The following is a 27,949-nucleotide window of genomic DNA, read 5'->3' as shown; positions in this document are numbered from 1 at the left end:
ACTCAAAAGAGGCTTCTCAAGATTTCTCATTAGGTTTAGTGGAATTGTGTACAGTTCTTTTGTTAAATATTGAGTATTGTACGACTTTATACAACTGTAGACATTTTTCTTCATGTTCTGCATTAAAGTGTTTTCCTAATCATGATGGTTTCATGCTGTCATTAGCCAGTATTTCAAAGCCTATGGTGTGAGGCTCATGGTTATCAACAGCAGATGAAAATCTGTGTTTCAAATAGTCTTGACAATTTAAATTTAGATCTGATTAGATTAACAGTGGCTTTACTTTGTTATGTGACTGATGAAGATCTCTACCAGGCCTAGAAGTGCTTGCCATTTACTTACTGTTCATTTGTGCTAGCATGTTACTATTATCTTCAATCTGCAATATCTTTGCAGGAGTCTTTTTAGGCCACTTCAGCATTTTGTGAGTGTTATTTTAGTTAAAACTAGATAACATAATCTGTACATTTAACTAGGTACACATAAATGACCACACTTTGCAATACACTGAAAGCAAAGGAGTGAGTGCCACAGGCAACATCTCCATATTGTGGAACACCCTCTTCCTCTAGAGAACCTCACAAACTGGATGTGACGTACAGAGAGGTGTGGGTGCCAATATCAAGAAGTGTACTAAGTACTAGTAAAGCTTAATTTCTTTCTTATTTTTGTATTAAAAAAAAAAAAGAAACTGGAGGTCTAAAATTTTCACCACATTCCTCAGAGGACTGCTTCATGCCATCCCACTTTGGAAATCACTACCCCAGAGCACACCTAGGGAGCTACCTGCACAAAAGGAGTATGGATGGAAGACCTACCTGACTTCAAGCTCACTCTAACCAGAGAGATGCAGCCAGTATCTTTACATTATGATATTTTTATGACTTATTGCTCAGATACCCTAAATGAAACAGGTAAGAATTACTGTCTTACTTATAAAGGTCAGGCTGAGGTTGTTCACATTCAATGGTAGCATGTAGTGCATCGATTTCTTGTTCATTGTGAAATGCCTTTGTGTCTTGAACAGCATAGTAAGTCTGGAATTAATAAAAACATGTAAATAAAATAAAAAACAGATATACATGACATTAATCTGTACATACACTGCAGTTCAGCATAAAATTTACTAACTTCTATGTGAGAGCTCATAATTCAAATAAGAAGCATCTCTGAAGGCTCCTATTTGGGCATCTTCTTACATGGTCTTTTCCAACCATTTTTTTAATGATTCTACAGTGATGTGCAAGTACCTTGCAGTGTATTTATAGATCAGGTCACAATGAAAACATTTAAGTACAAAAAGTTAGTGTATTACCACTGTAATCTGCATGCCTTTACTGGACACAGACAAAATCACAAAAAACATCTTCAAACTTCTCATAAAATAGTATTACTTTTAGAGAAATTAAGTCAGATGGTAGAAAGATAAATTACACAAAGGTACATTAGTGTACCTGCTTACATATAAGCATGAAGTCATATCGTGATCTGTGTCAAAAACTAATAGCAAACTTGGCCTTAAAAAGGAAATGTAGAACATTTAATTACTTTGTGACTGGATTCACCATCCAAACCAGTTGTTGTAACGAAACATGTCCCATCTCCTCTACTACTTGATAGGAATATTAAATCACATGGGAATTTTTCATCTTCTTTTACCATTACAATATCTCCAACCTAAGGAAAAAACACAAGAAAATAAAATGCATGTATGTAGCAGCCCATATTTCAGAATTCAAAATTAAAACCTAGATTAACACAAATATTTTGAAAATTCAACAGCTTTTATTTACACTAGGATTTTACCACAAGAGTAAAGAACAACAGAGATATCTCTGGAAAACTGAATCATACCTTGTAGAATGACTGAGATCTACTGTTTCTGGCTTTCCTCTACAGGAAACCACCAGAAAGTACTGTCTTAGTTTTGCAACATTATTTGAGAGATGGAAGATATTATCCTTAAGACTAAATACAACAAAACTGTTTCAAAACCACCAAGAGATGTAAGCTGCTCTTAAACACAGCTGAAAAAGCCAATAATTTCATCTGCTTATGAAAACAGGATACATTTTTAGCGGAATTTTTGACTAGAAGTCCACCCCATTTTTATCTGTGTTTAAAGGTGAGCAAAATAATTTTAATTCATGGTAACATAGGCAATATTTCACAGCACATTAAAATGTTGCAACAGAACAGCCAACCAATTACAAATTCAAAATATTCTTGTAAATCATTCAAGAAGAATGTTTTTCCACATTTTTAGAGGTTAAACAAGTGGCAAAGGCATACTCCATGTTCTAAGGATATCAGGGTTTTAATAAAAAAAAAAAAATTTCAAAAATATGTAATATTTGCTATTTTTCATGTAAGTCAACATCTGTTCAATATACTTTTACACCATAATTTATTACAAGACTTAGCTTAATCATTGTTCTTGTTATATGCTTATAAAGCTAAATCCCACTATCCTTAGCAGTTGGCAGGAGTCACATAATTCCAGTTAAGTGAAGCAGTCTGATAAAAATCAGGAATAGTAACATCTAAAAATAAAATTTTAGAATGATTATAAAAAATGAGATTTATCTAACTGCATATATGAGAAAGGCTTTTTTTTTTTCTGAACCAATAGCTATGAAAAATTGCAGATTGTACACACATCACAGGAGAACACAAACTCTAAGCATAACTGCAACAATCAGGTATGAAATTCTCATTTTCCTCAACTCAAACCAAATAATAATACTAACACATAGCATCTTCATAGAATTTAAAAGGTGTTCCAGCATTTGCTGCTGTGTCAGCTAAGAATGCAAAGAGGACAGGGATGGGTTCTTTCTGGTACAAAGTGACAGGACCTGAGGCAGAGGGCACAGCCTGGAATATGGGAGGGTTCACCTAATTTACACTGTGCTGGTGATTGAGCACTGGAACAGTTGCCCAAGAGAGGTAGTGTAGTCTCCATCCTTGGAGAGACTTAAAACCTGTCTAGATAGGGTCCTGAGCAAACAGCTCCTGGTTGTCCTGCTGCAGCTGGGGGATAGACGAGAAAATCTTCAGAGATGCCTGCAAACCTCAGCTGTTGTTGAGCTTGTGTGATTGTGTGAAATAGAACTCAGGGTTTCTTTTTTTCCTTCTTTAATCAAGTGTCCTGAGGCTTTAGGTGCAGAGGGGTCTACTTTAGGTCTACAACCTAATCTATTTTCTCATGTTATATAGATCTGAGAATTTCACCGATTTACAAATACACATAGATATCCCTTCCTATGCAAGTATTTTCAAAGTCTGTCTCTCCTATCATATAATCACTCAATAACACCCTCTGAAAGGCAATAAGCAGGGGAGAAATTAAGAAAATATGATTAACAGATTAACCATTAAAATTCAAAATCCAGTTGCATGATACTTGACTATTTTTGTTTGGAATATTTAACTGGATAGTTAACACACCTGGAATTCTCAAGCATGGGATGTCCTGATTTTTATTACCAGGAAGCCCTAGGCAGAAGCTATCCCACTCAAATGGAAGGTCACAGCAGAAAGGCTGTGAACACTGTTGATACACTTATGCCCAAAAACAGCACAGCACAAAAAGACATCCAAACAAACAAAAATAAGAAAATTCCAAACAAATATCTATCAAATTTTATGAATTCTAAAGAAAATAACGTGAAGAAGTTCATCTGCTTACAAAAAAAACCCCACAAATCAAGCAGCAAAAACTAATTTCTGAAAATATACTGAAAAGAGAATGTAGCAGCATTCACAAGGTCAATGAAGAAATTGTGATTTGATGGGTTTTGAGAAAATATTTAGAATGTGTTGTGTCTGTATGTACGCATGTATCTCTATACATAGCACTGATTGTAACAATCAGCCTTAATTAAATTATAATGTGCATAACAGTAATTATACCCCATCCCAGAGAGTGTTGAAGGCCAGGTTAAATAACGCTCTGAACAATCTGGTGTAGTGCAAGGTATCTCTGCCCACGGCACAGGGTTTGGAACTAGATGATCTTTAAGCTTCCTATCAACCCAAAGTGTCCTATAATTCAGTGATAATCACAGTGGACAGGAAATAGAGAAAAGATAAATTATGACAGAAATTCCAAGTTAAAGATGGAAAATGCAAGTAACATTAACAGGAGGAGTTAGTTAATTCCAGTTAAGCAAAACAGCCTGATAAAATCAGCACTAGTAACATTAAAAATAATTAAAATTTTAGAATGATGATAATAAATGAGGTTTATCTAATCTCATTAGATAGTTTAACTCATTACAAGTTTAATTTTATAAAAATATTTTATTCAGAGGCATAAAACTAAAAATTAGTATACTGTAGGTCTAATCATTAAATGAAATAAATGCTACATCATCATCCTACATTTCTGTATAACTTGTTTTATGTGTGAAGTGTACAAGAAGGGTGAAAAAGTCTGACTTACAAAACCTGTTAAGTCATAGTTACTTACTCTTAATTTTCGGCTTTGCTTCCTAACCAGTTTACCGTGCTGAATGAAATGAACAGGGCAATGATTTATTGCATTGTCAGCTTTATGTCGGAGCCAATCTTCATAACCCTAGAAAACAGTGAAATGGAATGATGCAGTGATGCACATTTGACTATAAAGACATAGAATAGCTCTAGCTTTTAAGAAAAATTTTAAGAATTATCCTTCATCACTTTAAGGGAAAAAGCATTCTCACTAGAACAGATGAAATTGTGGTATGTGTCAGTACTAGAGTTATGCTGGATATCTATGAAAAAACAAAACCATCTTTTAATGAAGACATTTGGATGAACAAGCATTTTGAAAGTGTAGAACAGTTTCTGGTATCTCTTGCTCATGCTCTATTGACTCGAGTAAGTGCGCAGTATTTGTAAAAGCAGACAAGGAGGTAGTAGTGTAGGCAATATATTTTGGAAGAATGGGACTTTATCCTGCAAGTTGATAAAGCGATGACATGACAAAAGGTTGTCGTATTTGATGACTGCCATACAACTAAGCCAAACCTTTTAATTCTATATACAATATATAGTTGTGAAGAATTTTATTTCAAGAAACTTTACAGAGTACCCTATTTTTAGTGCTCACTTACCCTATGAATTTGTGTTTTATACAAGCAGACAAACTAAAGGATAGGGAATCTTCAACTTTCTATTGAAAAAGTCCTCCCATATAGCAAAGATTGGGACTGACAAAGTCATCAGTGCTTAAGAGACTGAAAATACCACTGTGTAGTCCATAGCATTCTTAGGTCTAACTCTCTTGAGCACATTTGAAAATTCAATGCAGAACAAAAGCATCACTACCTTGGATGCTCTGAAAAATAATCTGGGAACCCACTGAGACTTTAAAACCTTAGTGTAGTATTTTCCCAGGGGTTGGTACAGCTCCTCAAGAAGGTCTCAAAATCTACAAAAGTTGCTGGTAAGAAAAATCAAGGAAATACATAGAACTGCAGTACCAGGCACAGCATTCATAACCCAGGCTTTGATAGGTCACTACTAACAGTAAGACTTTAAAGTGTAACATTTTAAAATCTTAAAAGTGGGAAAGCCACACTAAAATACTAGCTCTTGCATATATCACAACTTCCGCTCAACAAGAAGTTCTGAATTTAACTACAGAAAATACTCAATTATGAATAGTTACCACTGTAAAGAAACACAACTCTCCATAGCTTCTTGGAGACTCATGAAGGAAAAGTCTGCATTTAGCATAAAGACTATGAAGGTAGTAAGTTATATGTTATCTATTAATGGACAACTGAAATCTTCCTCTGTTTTGGGTCTATGTGGGACGATTTAACTTTCTTCACAGCAGTCCTGTGCTGCTGTGCTTTGTACTTGGGGCTAAACCAGTCTTGGTTACACCCCAGTGTTTTGGTACTTCTGAAGTGTCAGCATCAAGGCTTGCTCTTCAACCTTCTCCCACGGCAGACCAGCAGGCTGGGGGTGGGCAAGAGCCTGGGAGAGGACATTGCTTGGACAGCAGAACAAACTGACCCAACTCTCTCTTTAGTTTTACTTTTGTTCACAACATTACTCACCTGTTTGATAGCTGTGACAGTGATGACAAACAAAAGTGGAAGTCCACTTGTAACTGGACTAGTAGGTGTATCAATAATTAACTGCAACAAAAAGAACAAATATTTTCTGGTTACCTTTTTGTGAATGTAAGCAGTCAATCCTTCAAGCAAGATCTCCCAAGTTATTTCATCAATATGTTACAGGGCATATCAAGGGATTTTATTTGAAAAAAACAGTACTTCAACAGAACTTTAAGAATGTGTACTAACTACACAGACAAAAATTTGAAAACTGGATTCCAAAAGAAGATACAATTCTGTAGTTAGATCACGTTAACATAAGATGTTAATGCCTCATAAAAATATTTGTTTGCAAGACCTTAAGGTAGTATTAGACTGGAAAGCTGCAGCTTTGGAAGCAGAATTATGGAGCACCATTAGAAATTAGCATGGCACTGGCTTTACATGTTATACAATAAAGCTGTTCTTAGGCATGCAAAGAGTAAATTTTGAAATAATGAGCTGGGGCTTCTGCAAATATAAACAAAGAGGCAGAATTCACAGAGGGAGTACAAATGACAAAATATAAGTAGTCCTGGGAATCTGCACTGCTTTTTTTCTACAGAATCTGGTCTGCAAAGCAATACAGCTTTTCACTTAGTAAAATTTTTTATTATTTAACACAACAAGTGACTATGACAGGTCAATCAAGATCTATCTAGATATCAAGATACCTAGAAAGCAGTGCACTAGGTATTCATGGGACTAATTTCAAAAACAAGTATTTTTGTACCTCTGTAAGCAAGCATCATATCAATACCTATTATTTCAGTTCTCATAGGCTCTGATCACAGTACTGTTGAAAAACTGCTATTGAGACATTTTCTTGTTATAAATTAAATTATTTTTGCAAAATAAATAAAACTGTGTCATCAACAGAATTTATGGGAACAGTTTTACTGATCTGGATGTTTATTACAAATTAAAAATTACAGACATTCTTTTCATTTTTTTCAAGACATGTCTTGCCATCCAACTAGTGATCCTGTCAAATTCTCTTCGGATTAAATTCACATTGACAACCCAGAAATTAAATAAAACCCCTTTTTTCACACCATCAGTGTAAAACTATTTACCTCCATGGTCATCAAAATCAGTTAATTTTAAAACCTTTTTCAGTTTCTCCCTATTTTAGAAAGAGCACAGAACTTACTAGAAAATGGGGATAGCTTACCTGAACAAGGAAAATGATGAGAAAATAGAAGTTAGCTATTCTTCTGAATTGCTCAAACAAATTTTTTGGTATAAAGTTCCAAAACGTGTACTGAAAACAAATGAACATATTATGAGTGGTTGTGAAGGAAATATTATTCGCATTCAATTTTATAACTCACTATTTCAAGACTACAACAAGAAGCAAGAACAAGATTACAAGAAGAAGAAGCAGGAGTGTTTTCATTACTTAGTTTAATAATTTACTGAATTTGAATCTCAATTGACAATCACATATTATCAGAATAGTACAGTTTTTCTGAACTGTGATAATCTTTGGACTAGGGATTGTAATAACTTTTAACTAGCAACAATACTTGTCCAGAGTTAGTTATGGAATGGTTTATTTAATGGATTTTAAAGGCACCTGAGTGATTTCAAAGAGCAGTTATAATTCACTTTTATGTTATATTTATGACTTGAGATAGATGGCACTCAGAGTTAACTACACAGTAATAGGAAAACAACCAAATAAAAGCTGTCAGCTTCTCTTTTGTTCCTCGGCAAGGACACAAAAATACTCTTCAAGATAAACCACAGTGGTGAATAAGAGTAAGTGGCTGCATATTTCTGTACTGATCTTACAAATTGCCACAAGTGCTGTAAAATGACATAAGAAACAATATATAAAGCTGCAAACAGAAAATGTAAAATCTTCAAATATACAAAGTCATGTAAAAGTGGAAAAGGAGCTTAACATCATCTACTCCCCATCCCCTGCCCTGCAGTAGGTTCAACTACAGCCATTTTACACAGCTCACTCTGTAGCTCCAGAAAAACATTGCAAGGATTGCTTATTGGAACACATGTAAAAAACGTCAGCTAAAACTCTGTGAAAAGGTTTGAAAAATGGCTTGAGAAAACTAGCACTGCATCATCTTATTATCCAAATTATCCTTTGACACACAATAAAATGACAACTCCAATAAAACTTTCATTTCAAATGAGATGGGCTAAGAAGCTTATCCTAATTTACTTGCTCTGTTACAAATGTGCCTTGTCTCCTCTTGGCAGATTGCACTTATACTTGCTGATAACCGAATTATTCCATGAGCTAGACATCTTCTGAATTTTGCCCTGAAGGCAAACACAGAGCTCCAAAAGGAAAGTACTTCTATTATATCTAAAGACAAAAAGTATCCATAAGAAATATGTTTTAAATGTATAAGAAACCTCATTATATAGAGCAATCTTTTTACCTTATAGGAATTAAAGCCTAAACATGTGTAAGACATAGGAATGAAATGTTCTTCTATCGTGTCCCAAAAATCGGTATCTATCCTAAATATGCCCTAAGTTACCACTTAATCCTGCATAATAGCTACTTCAGCATTAAATCACCTGTGAGCAAACCAAAACTCAGGCAGGCAGACATGCAAACAGTTAGAAAAGCAAGTGTTCTAGTCTTGCAATCAGAACACTTTTCATCAGGCAGGAATGCAGTTTGCACTACCCACTATCCAGCTACGTGGAATTTTCAAAGAGAACAAGTTAGACTTGATTATTTTTCCTTGCAAAACAATGCTGATCATTCAAAACTGCTATTATGATAGAGACCGTATGGATTCTATTAAATGCCAATAATTGCATATTTTCATCACTATCAGGTAAGTTACCTTTGTTTTCTAACTATCCATTTATTTTTTAAGAATCTCTACCTGCTGGGATAGAAAAATGAAAAGCATTTGTTTCCATTTTCCTGCTTCGATTTTTTGATAGAAATACTATTTTTCCCATGGTAAAGGGTCATCTTTAAAAGTTTGATGATTAACACAAGCCCCTCAAACCACCATTCATTAAATAAAAATGTAATCTCTTATGTAGTAATTTCCACTTTGTATCTCCTACAGGGTTATCTGACTAAACGTCTGGTAATAGCATTTTACTGTTGGACTAGATATTTAAAATATCTGACTGAGCAAGCAAGTAAATCAATTAAAACAACAATCTTTGAAAAGGTTGTTCACCTTTACACTTAGTATCCAATCCTTATATTCTAACCTTAGCTCACTGCTTTCCCTGCCAAGATGTGGTCTACCACAGCTCCACCTTTAATCAGCAGCCCTCTTAGGTGAATAAAAGTGAGTAAGATGGGAACAAATCACTTTTATGGTTGAGAAGTGCTTCCTAAAATGGATGCTTCTTTAACACTTCTTAAGATTTTATTTTCAATCTGACAAATTTTTAGCACTTTATGACTCTGGGTTTTAGGGATACTAAGTATGTCTTTATTCTGCCCATTCATCTTGAACAGAGCAGTAATGATTTTTGCAGTTTAGGCAAGAAAGCACACTAAGATATCTAGACAGACCTTCCCTTACCCAAGCCATTAGTAGCTCAGAGCAGTATCTACAAACGGACAAGTAATGCTTCATCAACATAATCACTCCCCAGAGAAGCAACAGAGGGGCTGACACTCAGAACAAGATTTATCCCATGACTGCTGCATTCAAGGTAGTTTCTCTACCCTAGTTAGGCAGGAACAAACCAAAAATTTTTAAAGGCAAGTCATTAAAACCAATGATATTAAATCCATCGGATTACTCTGCTGAGAGTTAATATCATCTCTCTTCTTCAGATAATTTCTAGTCATGCTCTTTGTAAACCCTTGAAAAGTAGTTTATGTGTATTTAATTACCTTTTTATTTAATATAATTCACTTGAAGGATATAAGTTTATCTAAACAGTTACACACTATTTAAGTGTAATTAAAAAGTTAAAATTAATTAAAAATTAAAGCTTATTTAAGCTTTCAAGTTGGAGATAACTTAATTGATCTTTTCCAAATGCTACAAAAGACCTAGAGGCCAGAGCACACGGGTGCTTTTTGCACAGGGGAAGCAACACATCAGACACCAAGCAGTAGTAGTTATGCATGCAGCCAAAAGAAGAACACACGGTGCCAACAGATGCATCTGAAGCACCGTGCAAGAGTCTGTAAGATTAATCTGGTGTCAAAACAGCATCATTCAAGTAGATTTTCTTCCCATTTGTAATTGCAGTAGCACCTGCAGTGCTGGCATATTCCTGCCTATGCCCCTGGTTCCATCTTGCTCTTTACTGATACCATCTTGCTTTCAGCTACAACACCTCTTTGTCAGAGCCAGTAACACTAATTCAAAAATGTAAAATACAGTGCTTCTTCACACTGTATTTTGACCTTTTCATCTGGCATCTGCATGCCAGAATTTTGGCTCACGTTTCAAGCTTCTCTTTCCACACTAAGAGGCAGATATTTTCTTAAAAAAAAAAGGTAGCGTTTCTTAAGTAATCACTTTACATCAAAAGCTGAAGCTGTATGAAAAAGCACTTCATACTGAATTTTGTCAACACCTCAGTTTCTTAGAGATTATTTGTTTTAAATAGTCACCACCTCTCTTCTAACACACCCTGATTTCACTCTTTTCACTCAACCTTTTTTACTGTTTCTTGTAAATGTTTTAAACTATTATAACAAAAAAATCTACTATATTGGTTTAGCCCTGGTTCATAGACATCTTCCTATGATGATTTTCATCCTTTCTGCATAAAAAAAAAAAAAATCCATCCTGAGGATAATAAAATCAGGATAGTATAGAGAAAAGCTTATCTTTCAGTCATTTGTGTCCTATTGCATTACAGAGGCTAGCTGCAACCGTGACAGTGTCCATGGTGACTTCAATAATTTTAATGTACACATTTTTGTATCAATTACCAAGAAACAATGTATTCTTAAAGCTGTAGTTTAAAAACTAGACTGCAGGCATGTGTGCATATCATAGAACACCGTTTGGGTAGAAAAGGATGTTCGGAATCTTCTCAAGCATCTAGTGTCAACCTCCCTGCAATGGGCAGGGACACCTTCCACTTAACCAAGTTGTTCCAAGTCCCACCCAAACCAACCTTGAATGCTTCTAGAGATGCAGAATCTACATCATCTCTGGATAGCCTGTACCAGTGCCTCACCATCCTCAATGCAAATCTGAACCAATCCTCTTTCAGCTTCAAGCTTTCTCCCTTGTCCTTTCACTTAATGCCCTTGTAAAAACTTCCTCTCCAGCTTTTTTTGTAGTCTCCTTTTAGGCACTTTTAGGACATAACATTTTCTATATAACACCAGCTTACATAGCATTATCTGATCAAAAGTTTCACTGTTTCTTTAAAGGCAGTTTTAGTTAAAAAAATATTACTTCTTTGAAACACCGTTTGTCTATCAATACAGAGAACTGGTAGAGAAAACTATAGCAGAAAGTATATAAAAAAACAGGAAATCAATAATTATCTGAAACCATAAGAAGTGAGTTGAGAGTATGCCTTGTCTAACTCAAGTGTCAACTTATACACATATAGGAAGTCTGTAGCAGAACTCATCTATATTCTTTAATGTATTAAACTAATATCAAGACTCTGACTCAAAGCAAAAAAATTCAGACTTCTGTGCTTATATGCTACCCAACAGAACTGTAGTATTTTGAAAAGTGTTGTGTCATATTTATGACAATTTGGAATGAATGTAGAAAGACACAATATTTTAACAAAAGTATTAACATACGCACAATCTGCACTGTGTTTATCACTCCACTGAGGGAGGAACTCCTGTTTCCCCACATCACAAGGTCATTCACAACACAGGGATCAGTGAAAGCTCTGCTACATTTAGGGATTTTACAAACAAATAACCATCACTATAGGTTCAGAGAAAGTGAAAAAATTAAACTGATTTGGGGAAGTTAGATCAAATGGTACACTTGATGAACAAACATACATATTTTGGCATAAGATTTCTTAAAAAGAGTCGGTGATAAAACAGGACTTCTATTACAAACAAGTCTATCTTTAGTAGTCCCTGTTCAGCAACTCTCAGTTTTATTATATAGATGCTATTAAACTCCAGGAGCTCCTCTGACAAAGAAATCCCCCAGCATCTGTAATTATGTAATTATAGTTTTCAAAAAGAAAAAAAAACAAAACCTTACAGCAAGGATGACTGACTGAAGACAGAAGTCACAGAGAATGCTAGGAAAACAGAAGAAAGAATATGTGCAAACAAGCAAGCTTCACTTTCTCACTTGTAAGGAGAGAAGAATTATACCTGTCTTCCCTGGCATTAGGTTTGGACCTGTTGTTTTCCTTCCTTATTTTGCTTCTCTTTCACTACACGAAGTCTCCACACTGATACAAAAAACTTAAAAGGCTCTGTCAGGGGCAGTACCACCAGAAGATAAAATACTGCTAATGACCCTGGACTGAGACATGGGAAGCGTAAATGGCTTCTCCTGGGAACACAAGAGAGGTTTCAAAGAGCCTCTGACCTGGCAATCCCATGCTGAGCAGGATCATCAAGAGCAAAGAAGAGCTTTTCCTTGCTCTCTCTAGGCACTGACAGTTATCCCCAGAAGGAAATTGTATTATTGTGCCTGGAAGAAGCGCACACTCATGCACTCCCATCGCAGCTCAGGTATTGAGATCTCTGAGCTGGCCCCTTTGAGAGTCCAATTGATTCAGAAGCATTTAAGCTTTAATGCCAGCCAAGTCCATTTACTCCTTTCATCTCTAACAACTCCTGCCCCATTCAGTCTCTGGGCTGGGCACACCTGACTCTTCAGCCCTTGCAGCATCAGATCTGACCTCCTGCTTCCCCCTGTGGGGCTGGAAGTCAAGGGATTACCCAGGCAGAAATGGAGAGCTCAGCATTACTTTCAGAGTAGATCAGTAAAAGGCACACACAACACTCGCAGCATTAGTCCCTGTCCCATACATATTTCTATCTACCCACCCTCTCTGCCCCTGCAGAGTATGCTACACAATTATTTATCGGCTTCATAAACATATGACCATGCCTCTTTCCATTGTGGGCTTTGGATGCTTTTCTGACTTTCAAATGTCATCGCTCAAGGCTGTGTTTGAACTAATCTTGAAACTGCTATGTCATGGCCCTAGAGAGGCCAGACAAAGCCTTGCAGTTGTGAAGCATGACCTTGGAAAGTGTGGGACAGCCTAGGTCTCTGCTGGGTTCCAAGTAGCTCATCTTGATAGAGGTGGTTTCTTATTTCTTTAAGCTTCAGTATTAACATTTCTTCTAAATGTGGCAACAAAATGAGGAATCAGAGCATACCCAGTCTTTGCATGTTTATAATAGCACTATGAGCAAGTGCTGCAGGGAAGAGGTACAGTAGAAGGGCATGAATTTCTGCTGAAATAAAGGAATATTTCAACAACATCTGCTGAAACATGTCAGAATTACTTAACTTTATTAAACTGTTAGTCACTGTGATTAATTGTGAGTCATCTCAATCAGATTAGCATGAAAGGTAGCTAAGGTTTCCATTGCAATGTATAGGATTCCCAATACACAGCATTACTGTCTCAGGCCACTATCACAGAAACCAATGTTTGGATCAGTATTTGATGAAAAGTCCTAAGGAAACAGGCAGACCACAGAAGACTGCATCACTTGTGCAACAAACCATGATCATCTCTGCTCCATGAATATAGCTTACAGCATACAAAGTAGGAAATAACAGTAGGACTGTTTTCCCATCTGAATTCAACTTACTGCTTTTCTATAAGCAAGACCAGGAAATAAAGCTACAGCACAAATGAGCACTTTATAATTTCATGTGTAATTTACTTCTAGTAGCACTTCTTTAGGGCAAATTCTTCAAGTAATAGTTCTGCATCCACTGTAGAGTCAATCTCATATTTCATGCAAGAGTCATATCCCACTACTCTTCAGCAGCATCCTCCAGGAGCATAACCCCTGCTGCCTCCAATTACATTGGTGACTCAGTCTCAAGTGGGTTCTGTAGCTGTAAAATTTCTCTTTATTAAATTATGGCAGTAAAAGTTTGCAGCTGGACAGGACCACCAAGGCAAAATACTGTGTGCTCATTACCCACAGACTGAAATGAAGAGTAAAAGCCTTTGTAAGTCTCCTTAACCCAACTTCCTCTATCGGGTGCGTAGGGAAATCTGTTCTCCTGCCTAAGGTTTGTGAATTTTCTAATTTTGCCAGGTCAGGTTTGTCAGAGACACACAGGAAATTCTTATGGCTCTCATTAAATGGGCTAGAACCATCCAGGAATTTTTGAGATTTTTGTCTCTTTCTTTATGTTTTGTTTTTTTCTGTTTGGTTGGGTTTTTTTGAGGGGGGAGTGCTTCTAAAAGCCATAAACAGCTGTAATTAAACATGTTCCTATGAACTCCATGTTGATGCCTTAAAAAAAATTTATTTTCAGTACAATTTTTCCCTGTGTTCAAGAGAAATGTACACATCCAATCAGTCTTCAATTCATTGACTCAGGTAGAACAAGAAGTGCAAATCCCTACTTTGTCAAATGAGCTCCCTCAAGAATATTATTTCTATAAAGGTATTAGATTAACTTCAGGAAAAGGGAATTTGGATATTGAAAAACATTAAATTAAAGCAAGCTAAAAACATCATCATGCCACTACATAAATCCATAGTTTGCTATGTATTGAATGATCTGTGCATGTTTGTACTGGTTTGGGAAAAGGTACAGACCAAACCTGAGCAAAGGCATGAAGCAGCTTTCACACAAACAATTATTGAACAGGCTAAGACTATTCCTCCTGGAAAGGAATATGGTGGAACACCATCAACAGAAACAAGATTATAAACAGGGGATAACAGTCATCGTTATGTAATGAATGGATGCAATAATTTGGAATATGAACTCAAATTAGCAGTAAGATTTAAAATGAAGCCTCATGGTTTCTTCTGGCAAACATTTCTACAGTTGAACTATTCTTTATTCTGAGAATTAACATATGCTTAAAAAGTATTGAAGGAATTCACAGAGAAGAAATGCATTAAAGACTACTAAATACAAAACCATACTCCCAGCACAATAATATGAAGCCTGAACCTTAAGGAAGTTTTGTACTATAAAGTTATTTTATAATTTATTAGTTTTTCCAAAAAGTAAAATCCTGTTTCAGAAATAAGAGGTTGTTTCTCACCATGTTTTACTAGCTGCTATTGCTGCCTAGTTCAGCTTAGTTTCCTTTTAATCTGTAAATTCTACCAAAAAGTAAATAGCATCAGAATGCTTTTTTTTTTTTTTTTTCAGAAAAGATCAAGCCACCTCCCTGCCAATTCAATTTCTTTCTTCTACCTTTGAAACGTTCAGGTTTTTCTACCAGCTGACATTTTTCCATGCTGCAGCACCGTCATGTGATAAATTCAATCAAGGGCACATAACAGCCACTTCAAAGGCCAACACCCAAGGCAGCTGAAGTAGCTTAAAGTTAAATCAACAAAAGAATACATGGTGCAAAGGTCACTGTCTCTAGAATGTAAAAGGAACTTTATGCACAGTCCAGAAGACATGAGATTTTGTCTTTTACTACTTCAACCTGCACCTTTTGCAATATATTGTTAATATCATAATTGAATTAACACATCAAATCTACAGAACACTTCTGTCTAGCCAAGGTCTGTCCCTGTATAATTTTTCACAATCATGGTTGTATCATTATGCAGACAGAGCATTAATCACATTCCACAGTGACACTGCAATGTACATGAAATATCTGTCTGGACTTGAATCAAAGTACTACCTTGCTGACAGCAGGAAGCCTCTGGTGAAGTATAGCAAAGTGTACCTTTGGAAGGACCAGTAAAGTATAAGGTTCATATTACTGCTAGCTGATGTCTTTTTCAGAGCATATGACATGACATTTTTTAGTAAAGCAGCATACAGACAGACTAATTAATGACATTTCCTCATGCTTTTCAACTACCCTTTCTAGAAACTCAGTTTGTCTTAAATTGGTAAAGTCTATACTTGGAAACTTAGAGTTCTTCATCCTTGAAGAGCAATCATACACCTTCTTACATAAGCACTAAACACCTATAAAAGCTCAGCTGAAAGCTATTGTCTATATTGCTGATGAAAGATGAAGGAAGTATCCTTCATGGTTGAGGTAACATTATACAGACATGTATCTTTACTCTATTCTAACAATTATGTACTTGACCTCTTAATTTTGCACATTTGAGCATTTAGTAGTAAACTCATGTCTGCTTTCCCTGAACTGTAATAGGTGCCTCCTCCAGAGGGTTCATGAACAAGCAAAGGACTAGAATGGGTGAAAGGGTAAGAGGCAGCAGCTTATAGAACCAGAATAAATGCTGGTCAGGCTACAACAGTGCTTTATTCAAGCTGTCTGGGATGCAGCATAGGAATAACAGTTTACTTGAAAGGGACAGCATAGAAAGTTTTCATATACAGGCAACAGTCATCAAAAACAGCTTTCAGCAGTCTAAGGAACTGTTCAATATTATAAAGCATCTATATGAATTCTGTCCCCTCCTGAAATATCACCACTGTACTTACTTCCACAAAGACAACCTATATTTTATTTTTTAAACGAGGCAAAGTCTAATCAATAAACAGAAGAACTAAGAAACATCATGTATATATAAAATGTCTGTATTTCCACTAATACTTCTTGTTTATGAAAAGCTATTTACAGTTACAGTTCACAGCTAAATAGCTAAACATTTAAAGTATTTAATTGAATATGCTTTATATCCAAATAAAAATATAGGCAAGTCTCTGTTCTGAACTCATTGAAGTCATACATATTTACCAGTTGCTGGCAAGAATTCCCTAGTTCAATGCACATTTAAGTCATATTTAAAAAATCTTACTCTGAAAAGCAAAGCAACTTGCAACTTCCACTAACTCAATAATCACAAGATGTCAAAACATAGTTGAACAGGATTTTTTTTTTTATTTCAAGAAAAGTATCAGCAGTAAGTTCAATGGCTTTATATACATACATCTCAGATGAGATCAAAAAAAAGTAAGAAAAATGTCAGAGTACAGAAATTGGCATTGCATTTTCCCTTCCATAATTCAAAAGGCAATACTCTGTGTAGAGCACAGGATTTGCCACTGTATCTGACTGTACCTCAGCTGTACTTCATGTGCCTTACTTTGCAAGCATTCTATCTAATTAAAAATGCCTAAATACTACACTGCTTCTTAGCACATTTTCTTTGAATGAAGTATGGTAATAAGGAAGTAAATAGAAAATCTCACATGAGAACTGACACACCATTTGTGAAAAGTCTGGTCCTCATTATGTTAATGGCTGGCAAGTGTTCAGGTCCATGAGAGTAATCACTCAGTTCCTTAAGATCAAATGCTACCAAGGTTCTTAAAATGGCTGGGGATTTGAGACATATTCCAAAATAAATTCTCACTAAAGGAGATATTATTTTGAATTGATTATTTCACATTAGCTGAAGGTATGAGCTCATGAAGATTAAAATCTGAGTATATTTCAAACTTGGGAGTTATTGAGTTGTTAGCCATACATCATGTGCAAGCATTCAAATTTCTATACCACTGCAGTATAAACCTTTGGCTAAAGGAAGCCAGCTGGAAAGTGCCAACATCCCAACTGCTCACAAAAAGCTGCTAGAGTTTATGGAAGTTAAAACTTACTTAACAAGGTAAGGGACAAATGGAAGGTTTCTAAACAGCACAAATCTATTACACTGCCAAGACTTCAAGTACAATGCACTTTAAAGTGAATAACAAAGATTGTTGACAAAGCCCCACAGAAACAGTAAGAGCTTTGGCAGGCAATGACACTGTTATGGTAGAGAGAGTATGATGAATCTAAGTGCTCAACAAATTAAATTATTTCTAGTACTTTCAGGCATTGCTTTTGAGTACAAAGGATGCAGTCTTTCTTTAGGACGATTTTATTTACTTCAAGATTGCCTCAACTGAAAATTGCTTTTTTCTTTGTTGAAAGGCTCATTATTACTCAAAGACTGTACTATACTAGGTACTAGAGTAAACATGGAAGAAATTATTCTATTTCTGTTCATTTTAGAGGCAACTTAGCAATTTCTCTAGAAGAAATCTGACATATCTTCATTTTAACCTTTGCTGGTTGTGGAAAGGAAAAATATACAGGAAGCCTAGGAAAAATCTTCAAAGAAATGAACAGAAAGAATAACTTCCGCTAATTTATCTAAAAGAATGAAAGAAAATATTGGTACCTTTGATGAGACTATTCTATTATCTGGAAATCTCTGTGGAATGTACGCTTCAGCGCCTGGAGGTGGTTCACGATGCCCAACATAAATAGTCCGACTGTCCACCCAATTCTCTTCTCCAGCACACTACAGGGGAAAAAAATACAGTTACTGTGTTAGTTTACTCTGTATTTCTGCAGTAACGTTAAGTCACAGTTTCAATTAATTAATCACATGCCTGACCATCAACACATACACAGCCACCAGCACATGACCCCTCACACTTGTCTGTATCATCTCAAGATCACCAAAACACCTAAAGCCAAGTCAAATGTCAAAACCCTGCCTTAACCTCACTTCACTTTCCCAAAATGCAATGAGAGAGCATCCATGAAAATCACTATTGTGACGTTTTTGTTTATAACTGAAAAAAGGGCAAACGGTTTAAGATTCTCAGTAAAATTAGGTATTTAGTATTTCTATGTTTGTTTCTCTTTTTACCACTAACAAAAATCTGTGCTAGTTAAAATAATGTATGACAAACACTTCACATCTTTGAGACCAGCAAGCCATAACTTAGAATTTCATTTGCAGCCAAGTGAAACTCTGTCCTTCTGAAATACTAGTAGCAATCATTTCTCCACACATCAACAAGCTTAGAGACTCCTAGGTTGCCAGAAAGACCTCATCTTGTCAACTCAGAGCATTTCCCTTTCACAGACAGCTGTAGGAAAAAAAAGTAGGCACGTCAAATGTTCACATTTGCATCATCAAACTCTACCACACCTATAGCTCTCCCAAAATTAGTATTTCTGTGTTCTATTAACTGTAAAAAAAAAAGTAAAAATCACTGTAGAACCCCAATAAGCATTTTTTTAAATTTAGAAGTCAATTTTTTTTTGGGGGGGGGGGGGGGGGGGCGTGAATTATAAAATGACCATCCCTTATTCACAATCTAATTCACACCTACCTTATGAAAAACATTTTTGAAGCACAGAACACATTCCTAACACTTGAGAAGCCCAGGCATCAGCAACTTTAACATGATCATATGGTCAAACCTGGAGTAATTTAAATATGCTGTAATTTAAACTCAAAACCTCTGGTTTATGTTGTACCGATGCATTTACACGTACTTTCATTAATTATGTTAGAGGGAAGCCTCTTTTCTGCATCTTCAACAGCTACATTTAATTAGTACATCAAATATGTCCTGGGCACCAGGACATATTGTGTCTGCCTGTATAGGTGAACTGTCAGACTGACACTGAGCAAACTAACTCCAAACAAAGTGTGACTTTGGTCATTTACACAGCCAAAGCATCATTCCCCAAAGCTGCTGGATGTACCTGTGCAGTTCTTGACAGAATTTAATCATACAGACATAGTACCTTCTTTTCTAGCCAGTCTTAATCTCAACAGTCATAGATCCATTTACTCTACTAGTACACACTTGGCTAGTAAGCCTAAAATGAAATCTAGTTCTCAAACTTAAAAAACATTCACCCTAACATTTTCTTTATCAATTCAAGTCTATGATTTTTCCACTACCCTTAAGTGCATCACAGCTGAAGATCACTTTCTACATAATTTATTGGGAATAGATGTATAAAATCTTGCAATACTCTGCAGATTTAGAGCAGTTAAGCTAATAAAACGATTATCTCTGACGTGCGTGACTTGATGTTGGAGGGAACATCAAAAATATAAAAAGAAAACCTATTGGACTCAGACTATTAACCACAAAATAGCTGAGTAGAAGTCATCAAGTAAAAGGTAAAGTGAAGCAGAAGGATTAAAGAAAAGCAGCTTCTGCCATATCAGAAGTAGATACTAGAAGCAGACACTACGGACCCAAAATCATTACTTGATTCTTACACGTGACAGACAAATGAAGGCATTATGTTCAGAAGGATAGGACCAAAGGACAAAATTGCAACACTAGGCATAAAACTAAAACCAAAAGTAAACCCCATGTTTTTCTTATGTGTTCAACTCTCAATAAATTGAGTCACTTGATACATTATATGACACTGTTCACAAAGGAAGTACAAATGACAGCCCCTCTTAAGACACGCCAACAGCTCAGTGAAGGTTTATGCTAAGCCACGTAACTGCCCCTGGCTCAGTGGGAGTGCACACACAGAATTTTTCCCATGCCACATCTAGCACAGTCTTGAAACTGAGACGTGGGATGGTATAAAAATTACATTGATTTTCCAGTCAAACAACTTCTCCCTTACCACCCAGTGGACTTGTCAAAAAGTCAAGTGTCATTCAGCCAGCCCACTTTTTAAGGCCAAGTAGCATTCTTTGAGCAAGCCAAAACATTTTGGAAGTTAGTAAAGCATGATGATGTTTCCATAATTCACCTTACTTCTATGGTAATAACAAAACATGGTATCTTTTACCATTTTGCCATTAATACTTTATCTTCTCAGTGCACTAAATGTACAATGCACATTATCTACCGACACTTGTGCCACTTATTACCCCTAGGAATGCAAGGGAGTGAGAGATATTCCTGTATAATACATCAAATTGTACAACACTTTTTAGTTTTTCATTAGGAAGGGCATTCCAGACATGCAACACAAACATTACTCCTGATAAGTGAAGTGCCTAAGTTCAGAAATGATAAAGGGCTAATGGGAATGCCACCTAACCTTTGAAAGCCAAGAAATCCCTCAGCTTCCACTTTCCTCTACAGAGGCCCAGGTCAACAATTTATCTCACAATTATTATGAGCCAGTCCAAGACAGCATGACAAGGCTCTTAGCTCAAAAAAGCACTTTTTTAAGTTTCCCTGTACAGATTGAGTCTTTATCATGACTCAATTAAAACAGGCCTCTGAAATTACCTATGAACCTGGGAAGACAGAGCTCTAAAGAGCACCCTCCTGCCACTACTGCCAGTATTTGCAGGTCTGAGAGCCCTGTACTGTGTCATGTGTACACGTGCAATGTACTGTGTCAACACTATGTAAACCAACCACCCTGGAATTTGTATCCTTAAAGCAAGGTATTACTTTAAGCATCAATACAAAATAAAGACAATCTCTTCCATTAGCTTAATTTCATCTGGTTTTATCACAAATTGTTAAATTTACCACAAATGTATAAAACAGTATCTAACTTAACTATGTGATAACACAGAACATTATTTATTTTTCACTATATTAATAGGTGCAGAAAATAAATGCACTTTAGCAACCTAATTCAACAACTTCAAACCTCCAAACCACTCACAGTCCAAGCACAAATAACTAAGCATGGAAGAAGGCTCTCTTTGCCAGTGAGGTAGAACTGCAGTGCACAAAGCCACGTGCACTGTTCAGTGTGGCAACAAGGCAACTCACTTATGTGAAGCAGATAAAGATACTTCTAGTAAAACAGCACTGTAAGTCAGGACATGAGCCACGTAAATCAAACTACAGCAACTGAATGTCTGGTAATGCCAACCTCCAAAGCCAAACACCCTCATCTGACAGTTCTTTTAGTGTTCTGGTATCACAGCTTAAAGAATGACACCAGAGTCACTAAAAAAAGCAGTCTGATGCCACTGCCAGAACAATGAACTATATTCACTTTTTTTTTTTAAGTTCCATTGCTTAAGCCCATTAAAAATATGTCCAAGAAACCATAAATATACCTTAGCATTATCTGCTCCTATTTATAGTGTAAAGCTCAATGTACGGAGCCATAGTTTTATTAGCACATCAATGAAATGTTACATAGTTTTTACTCTTTCAAGCAGTGTCAGCAACCATGAAAGCAAAGACCAGCAAAAGACAAAGGCACAGAGAGACAGTTAACAGGATGTTATCTTAAGAGTTTAAGTATTTCTGCAGCTCATTTTTTTCTGATTTAAAAAAAATCAAACAGAAACCAGCTTGAGAGTCACCTACATACTACTCTGGTAATTTTTATCTAGATTTAATTTAAACAAATGTACTGCCTAAAAAGACAAGGGGCTTGATACTCAACAAGCTTGATACTTACTAGTTTTTACAGCAAAAGGATGATAGGAAGATGCTAGTGGTAGTTTCTGGAAAAGTAACTGACTTTGAAAGCTTCCAATTCTTTCCATGGATTTTTTGTAAAAAGATTTTAACGTATGATTTTGAAATCAGTGGAAACACTGAATGACATTTCCTGACTCTCCACCTGAACTAATCACTTGGGCATAATTACCAGCAACAATCTTCAGTTCAGTATTGTATTTTCTCTCCAAATAACATAAATACAAACACTACTAAAATAAATTAATATGCAGTAAGTACAGGTGAAAACTCTATCAACCTGCCCTGGCCAGGCTCTAAGTACATTTTGTTGAACAGTATTCTTCTCTTATATTTTTTTCTAAATGCTTTTTGATTAAAAGGGATAGTGCACTCTAACCACACATTTGACAGCAACAAATTCTCAGCATCAGCTATAGCCTTGTTCACCCAAGTTGTTACTCCATTCCTCCACACAGAAGTACTTTATATAGACAGAGGCACACTTTCCTAACAGCCTGGTGTTTTACTGAATCACGAATATTTGATGTCAATTAAGCAATTAGCACCACTGTTAAAACTGTACACCAAACACACAGCTGCTCAACCACTTTGGAGTTTTAGGATAACAGATACTGAAAGCCATTATCACTCACAGTTTACAGGAAGAATTAATAGTGCACAGTGTGAAAAAACATTCACGCGTTGCAACAGCTTTGCACTAAAGGCTCTCAGTTTTCAATTTTTCATTCAGTGAAGAGAAAAAACTTCAATATCTCAAAGCTGTAATTCATTAAAGTAAGGAGAAAAAAGAAGTTTTCTTTTCTAGTAACTGTAAGGAAACTATCCTTACCATGCACTATTTACCAAACCACGATATCATATAATCTCATCTTTCTCTTCATTTGTCTAATGTACTGAGTACCAGCTCTTTTACACTTGACACCATTCTGAAGGAATAGGTACAGCCATCTCCCTTTGCAAACAATAGCACAGAGTGCAGAGTTTTACCTCATTTTCCAAATCCAGTCCTTTTAAGGGTAGCTTGATCTACAGATAACAAAAACCCATCTAAAGAAATAATAATTTTTAAATAATCTACATTTCCAAATATTGCTAACCAGTAAAATAGATTAAGCTTTAAAATAGTCCACTTTTGCAAAAAAAAACCCTCTAATATTATGTATGCATTTGTGGAGATAAAGGGTCAAATTCTCATTTATTTAAAATATCTTAGATTTCAAATGATAGGCCAACTCACAAATACCTATAAAGAGAACACTTAAGCATTACATTTTGTTCATAGCACTATACCAGCCCTTCATATGAATTTGCCAAGCTCAGAATGAAGAGTATAACTTTGAAAGCTGTTCAGATTGTCCTGTTTTGTATGAATAAAGAATAGCACAGATTAAAAAAAAAAATCATACAATAAGATTAATACCGCATTCATATTATCAGACTAACTCCCCACTAGGTTTTATATTATGAAAAAAGACTACCTCAGTATGAGACTTTCTGTAAACAGAAAGTAAATTACTTCATTCACCTACAAGTCATGGACATATGCCATTAAATAACTAATTTAATGGAATACCAAAAATGCAGCTCTTCAGAGGCAGCCACAAAAAAACCCCAAAAAACCAACCAATCAAAAAAATCCCCACAACAACTCTCTCCCAGAAACTTCTATGACTAATTAACACATTTCCTATGGGTCACTCATAATGGGATCTGTTGCCACAGAATATTACTGCATTTCATTTCAGCAAATGAATTTTAAATCCTTGGATGATGATTTTTGTCAGAAATAACATCTGAAATGAAAACTCTCCCCAATCAATTGCCTACAAATCAAAGAATATTGAATCTAAGTGTATGCAGAGGGAAAAGAAAGAAGATATTAACATTCTTTAACTGCAAATAAATTATTTTATTTATGACTCTCAGGGAAAAGATGTGATTAGAAACAAAGGCAGGTACATCTTAACCTCAGAAAATGGTGCCAGGCTCACAAATTTCCCAGGCAAGCCATATTCCCCACTATTTGGTACGTCCTGGTTTTCTGATCTTTCCACCTCTTGCAAAGGTCTTGTGCATGCAGACAGAGGGGGAAATGGATTTATAGCATGGGCTGAAATTAGTTTTTGTGACATTTTTAAAGAGGAAATGAAAAAGTATAATGATGAAATAATGCAAAGTTCTGCAATTCACAGCTGTTAAAACAAACATTGTCACAACAGCAAATGTTCCAAGTTTCTGTAAAATACCTAACACTTTTGTAAGTGTCCTTAAAATAAATTTTATTTCAGCCTTCCAGTTCATGCCTCCTTGAGCACTGTACTTAAGAGTAAAACATTTCTGAAGCTATCCTAATAAAACTATATTCCAGTTGTGTCACATGAGCTGGCACTGGGACACTGCAATATAGCACTCTAAAGACAGTATAATTCTCCTTTCTGACTTCCAGTTTGGAACATAATTTTTAGCTGAACTCCTCATACTCTGTACTTTGAATGGTTGAATAATTTGACCTCCTGGATGACAAAGTCAGTGATCTGTGTTCCTCCTAAGAAGGGTTGCGGTAGTTCTTTGTTTCACATACATAAAAACTCACCTCAGTTATCCAAGGAAGATTGAGATCTTTTCTAAGCAGTCAATTTAAATTCCAAATACTGCTGACACACTGGCCCGTTAGGTATAGCTATTTCTCATGTCTGTGCTTTCTCTTTGGGTTAATCTTTAGTTTCCCTGTTTATTTCCATGAAAAGTGATAGAGATAAAAGTCTCCTATTCCATCCACATGTAATCTTCATTGAGTTTCATGGAATCATGGCAATGATGGTAAGAAAGATCTGTGACATACTGAATTACTGGGCATCTGGAAAAATGCTTTTGCTACGTTTTTCCTTCCTCTCAATGTACCGGTTCTGACACATTTTGCCCCTTGTTGCCAGTGGGGCAGGGACACCCTGTACCTCGTGCTGCTTTGCCCAGGTCCAGTCAAGGACCCCCTCTACATGGAAATCCTTTCAAGAGTCTCACTTGCAATTAGAAAGGCAAATAAGAAAAAAACTACACTGCAAAGCGCAGTGGTAAGAGAAACTACAAGGGAAAGTGTCACATAAGACAGAGGATATTTGACAGCCTCAGTACTTAAATTAATTAAAAATCAAGTTTATTTCTAAGTAGCTCCAGACCAACAGCTGAAATTAAGGTTTGCAGAGGAAATTTACAGCTTCCTTAGGTGCCAAGGAAAGCCGTAAAAGAGAAATTTCATTTTTTAAGGCAACTAAAAGCCACCAAGATCTACATGCAGTGCCACAATGTAGTTTTGATGTCAAGAGAACACCTCCCCCCATCGCTAACCCTTGTCATCACATTTAAATCTGTACAACAAGTTCACTGCCAAGTAGTAACTACTGTCTTAATGGTCAGCATCTGTTAAGGCTTGAAAAGGATTTTCATTCCTCAGTGGATACAGAGCTAGTGAAGCCATGATTCTAGCAGATAGAAGGCGAGGCAACCTTCGTGTATTATATGATGATACTGCAAAACTAACAGCTCGTAAAATGCTGGTCTTGCAGACCACCTAGTCAGTGACCAAAGAAAATCCAAATGTTATTACATGAACTGTCCCATCCATAATAGTCTAAAGCTTCTTATATATTTGTACTGGAGAATCATAAAAATATTTACTCTAAACTCATCTCTATATACCTTTACATATTTAATTATTTATACTTACTTGATACTCAACTACAGTTTCTTAAAGAACAGTGACTCTAACCTTTTTGAGGTTGATTTTGCTGCACAAGGCTACTTTAAAAAAAGTCTCCTGGTATATAGCTGTAGCTGTGTGAACACAAATACTTGAGGTCAGGCTGCAACCTTATCAGAAGCAAATACCGAAGATAAAATTGAGAGAGAAAAACTACCATGTGGGTGGCTACTGAACACTGTACTACTAAAGCAATTGCTACCTGTTAATTTTCCACATCTATAAGGAGAAACCTAAATCCTCAGTAAAATTGTGAAGTGCCATGTTTGCACAATTCTTCAAATTAAGGTCTTGCTCTTGTAGGCTGGCCCTGAACTTACTGCCCATTAGGGCCAGACTATATTAGTCTGCAGAACTATCCACAGAAATAAACAGGTATAATGCAAGTGCCAAGCTCTCCCTGAATTACTGGTAAATTTATCAACAGCCTGGAAAAAGTCAAAATGACAATTCTAACAGCCAAATGTCCTATTATGAAGAATTATATTTTGCCATACTCCCTGCAGTGTAACACGCAAATTCTCTCTTATATGCAACTGGTTTTGAGCGCTATTTGAGGAGTCACAACATAACCCAGCAGCCCCATGCTTCATCTTGAAGAAATCTTGAACCTATAGTTCAAAAATAACTTGGCTGTACAGAGTAATAGACTAATTATGTAGCATTTTCCCTCATCTCCATGCTTTTTGTTGCACATAGCACCAAATCTGATGTTATGCAAATACAGCTTGGTGAACAGAGATGCTTTGATAGAAGGAAGGACCCTAATTACAGATGGCTGTAAGGTTAATGAAATATTTATTCGGAGCTATTTGAAACACAACATATACATCAGTATTCAAGTACAATTCTGAAACATCAAGGAAATTAATATAAAATTTTAAGCTATTACTTCTTTCTATACTGCAGAGTAACACCAAGTGTTGAAGTATTTCAGGCAAAAAGCCATATGTTGATTCAGGTAAGTGGTCACAAACTGTTCTACAGTTTTACTAACACACAGGTATTGCTGATGAAATGCCACATGCAATCCTCATGCCTAACAGCAAAGACTGAATTTTCCAAAACTAGCAGGCAACAGGATCATAAATCTGACTTCAGTTAAAGTCTACATTGATGAAAGACAAGAATTTTAAGCTCATAAAATGGCATAAAGGACATTCAATAGCTTTGAGTGTTCACATCAGGAGTATGAGTAAATTAACTCATGATGCACAAGAAGTTTATGACACCAATAACCACAAGATTTTAGATCACTTTTATTTTCATTGCACTTAAGGAATGGGAATTCCATTAAGATTAAACATTACTTTACAGGTCTTTTGATGCAATGAGCTTTTTAATATTTACTTTTACTCTCAAAGAACAGATTTAAAGACTTGCAACTGAACAATCTGAAGTACAATAAATATTTCACAACTCTGTACTTTTACAAACATCAAATGACCTGAAGAACTAACCAGTTAAATATTTACCAAAAAAAAAAAACTTCATCAGCATTTGCTCTTAGCTGGATTTTATAACTTACAGATTCATACAAAACCATTGTTTTACAATAGAGCTATTTTCTTTGTTATATATAGTCACATACAGAATAAGTTATATAACATTTTTAGAAATTCATTACAAGATATTGACTGCTTAGTTAGAAGTTAGTTGCCAATTGCTAGTAAAAGAAAATTCTAAAAAGTTCAGAACATCTGTTATGCAAGTAATTAAATCAAAAACTTGAGAAATCAAAATACTCAATGTTTAGCATTTGAAACAGTGAAAATGAAGGTTTATAACTAAAATCTTTGGGAAATGAATTCAGAGAAACTCCAGTATCTAACTAATCCCTGAACAAGCAGGACACCAGA

At 35.8% G+C, this 27,949-nt stretch overlaps 1 protein-coding gene across 19 annotated transcripts in view; it reads right to left on the bottom strand.

The window, feature by feature from the left end:
• Positions 1-27,949, bottom strand: part of ATP11A (ATPase phospholipid transporting 11A) — a 115,772-nt gene that overhangs the window by 41,355 nt on the left and 46,468 nt on the right. For all 19 annotated transcript variants that reach the window (XM_086880202.1, XM_086880200.1, XM_086880196.1 and 16 more), the window contains exons 2-7: positions 18,334-18,456; positions 7,270-7,359; positions 6,057-6,137; positions 4,475-4,582; positions 1,549-1,677; positions 934-1,037 (exon numbers count right to left, since the gene is read on the bottom strand). In XM_086880202.1, the coding sequence (XP_086736328.1) occupies positions 934-1,037; positions 1,549-1,677; positions 4,475-4,582; positions 6,057-6,137; positions 7,270-7,359; positions 18,334-18,456 (635 nt within the window). The remainder of the gene's footprint in view (positions 1-933; positions 1,038-1,548; positions 1,678-4,474; positions 4,583-6,056; positions 6,138-7,269; positions 7,360-18,333; positions 18,457-27,949) is intronic.

Source organism: Cyanistes caeruleus, chromosome 3, assembly GCF_971803275.1.
Source record: "Cyanistes caeruleus chromosome 3, bCyaCae1.hap1.1, whole genome shotgun sequence".
NCBI classification, from domain to species: Eukaryota; Metazoa; Chordata; class Aves; order Passeriformes; family Paridae; genus Cyanistes; species Cyanistes caeruleus.
Note: the sequence above shows the minus strand (reverse complement) of the source record. Positions and strands in the feature narration are given on the sequence as shown.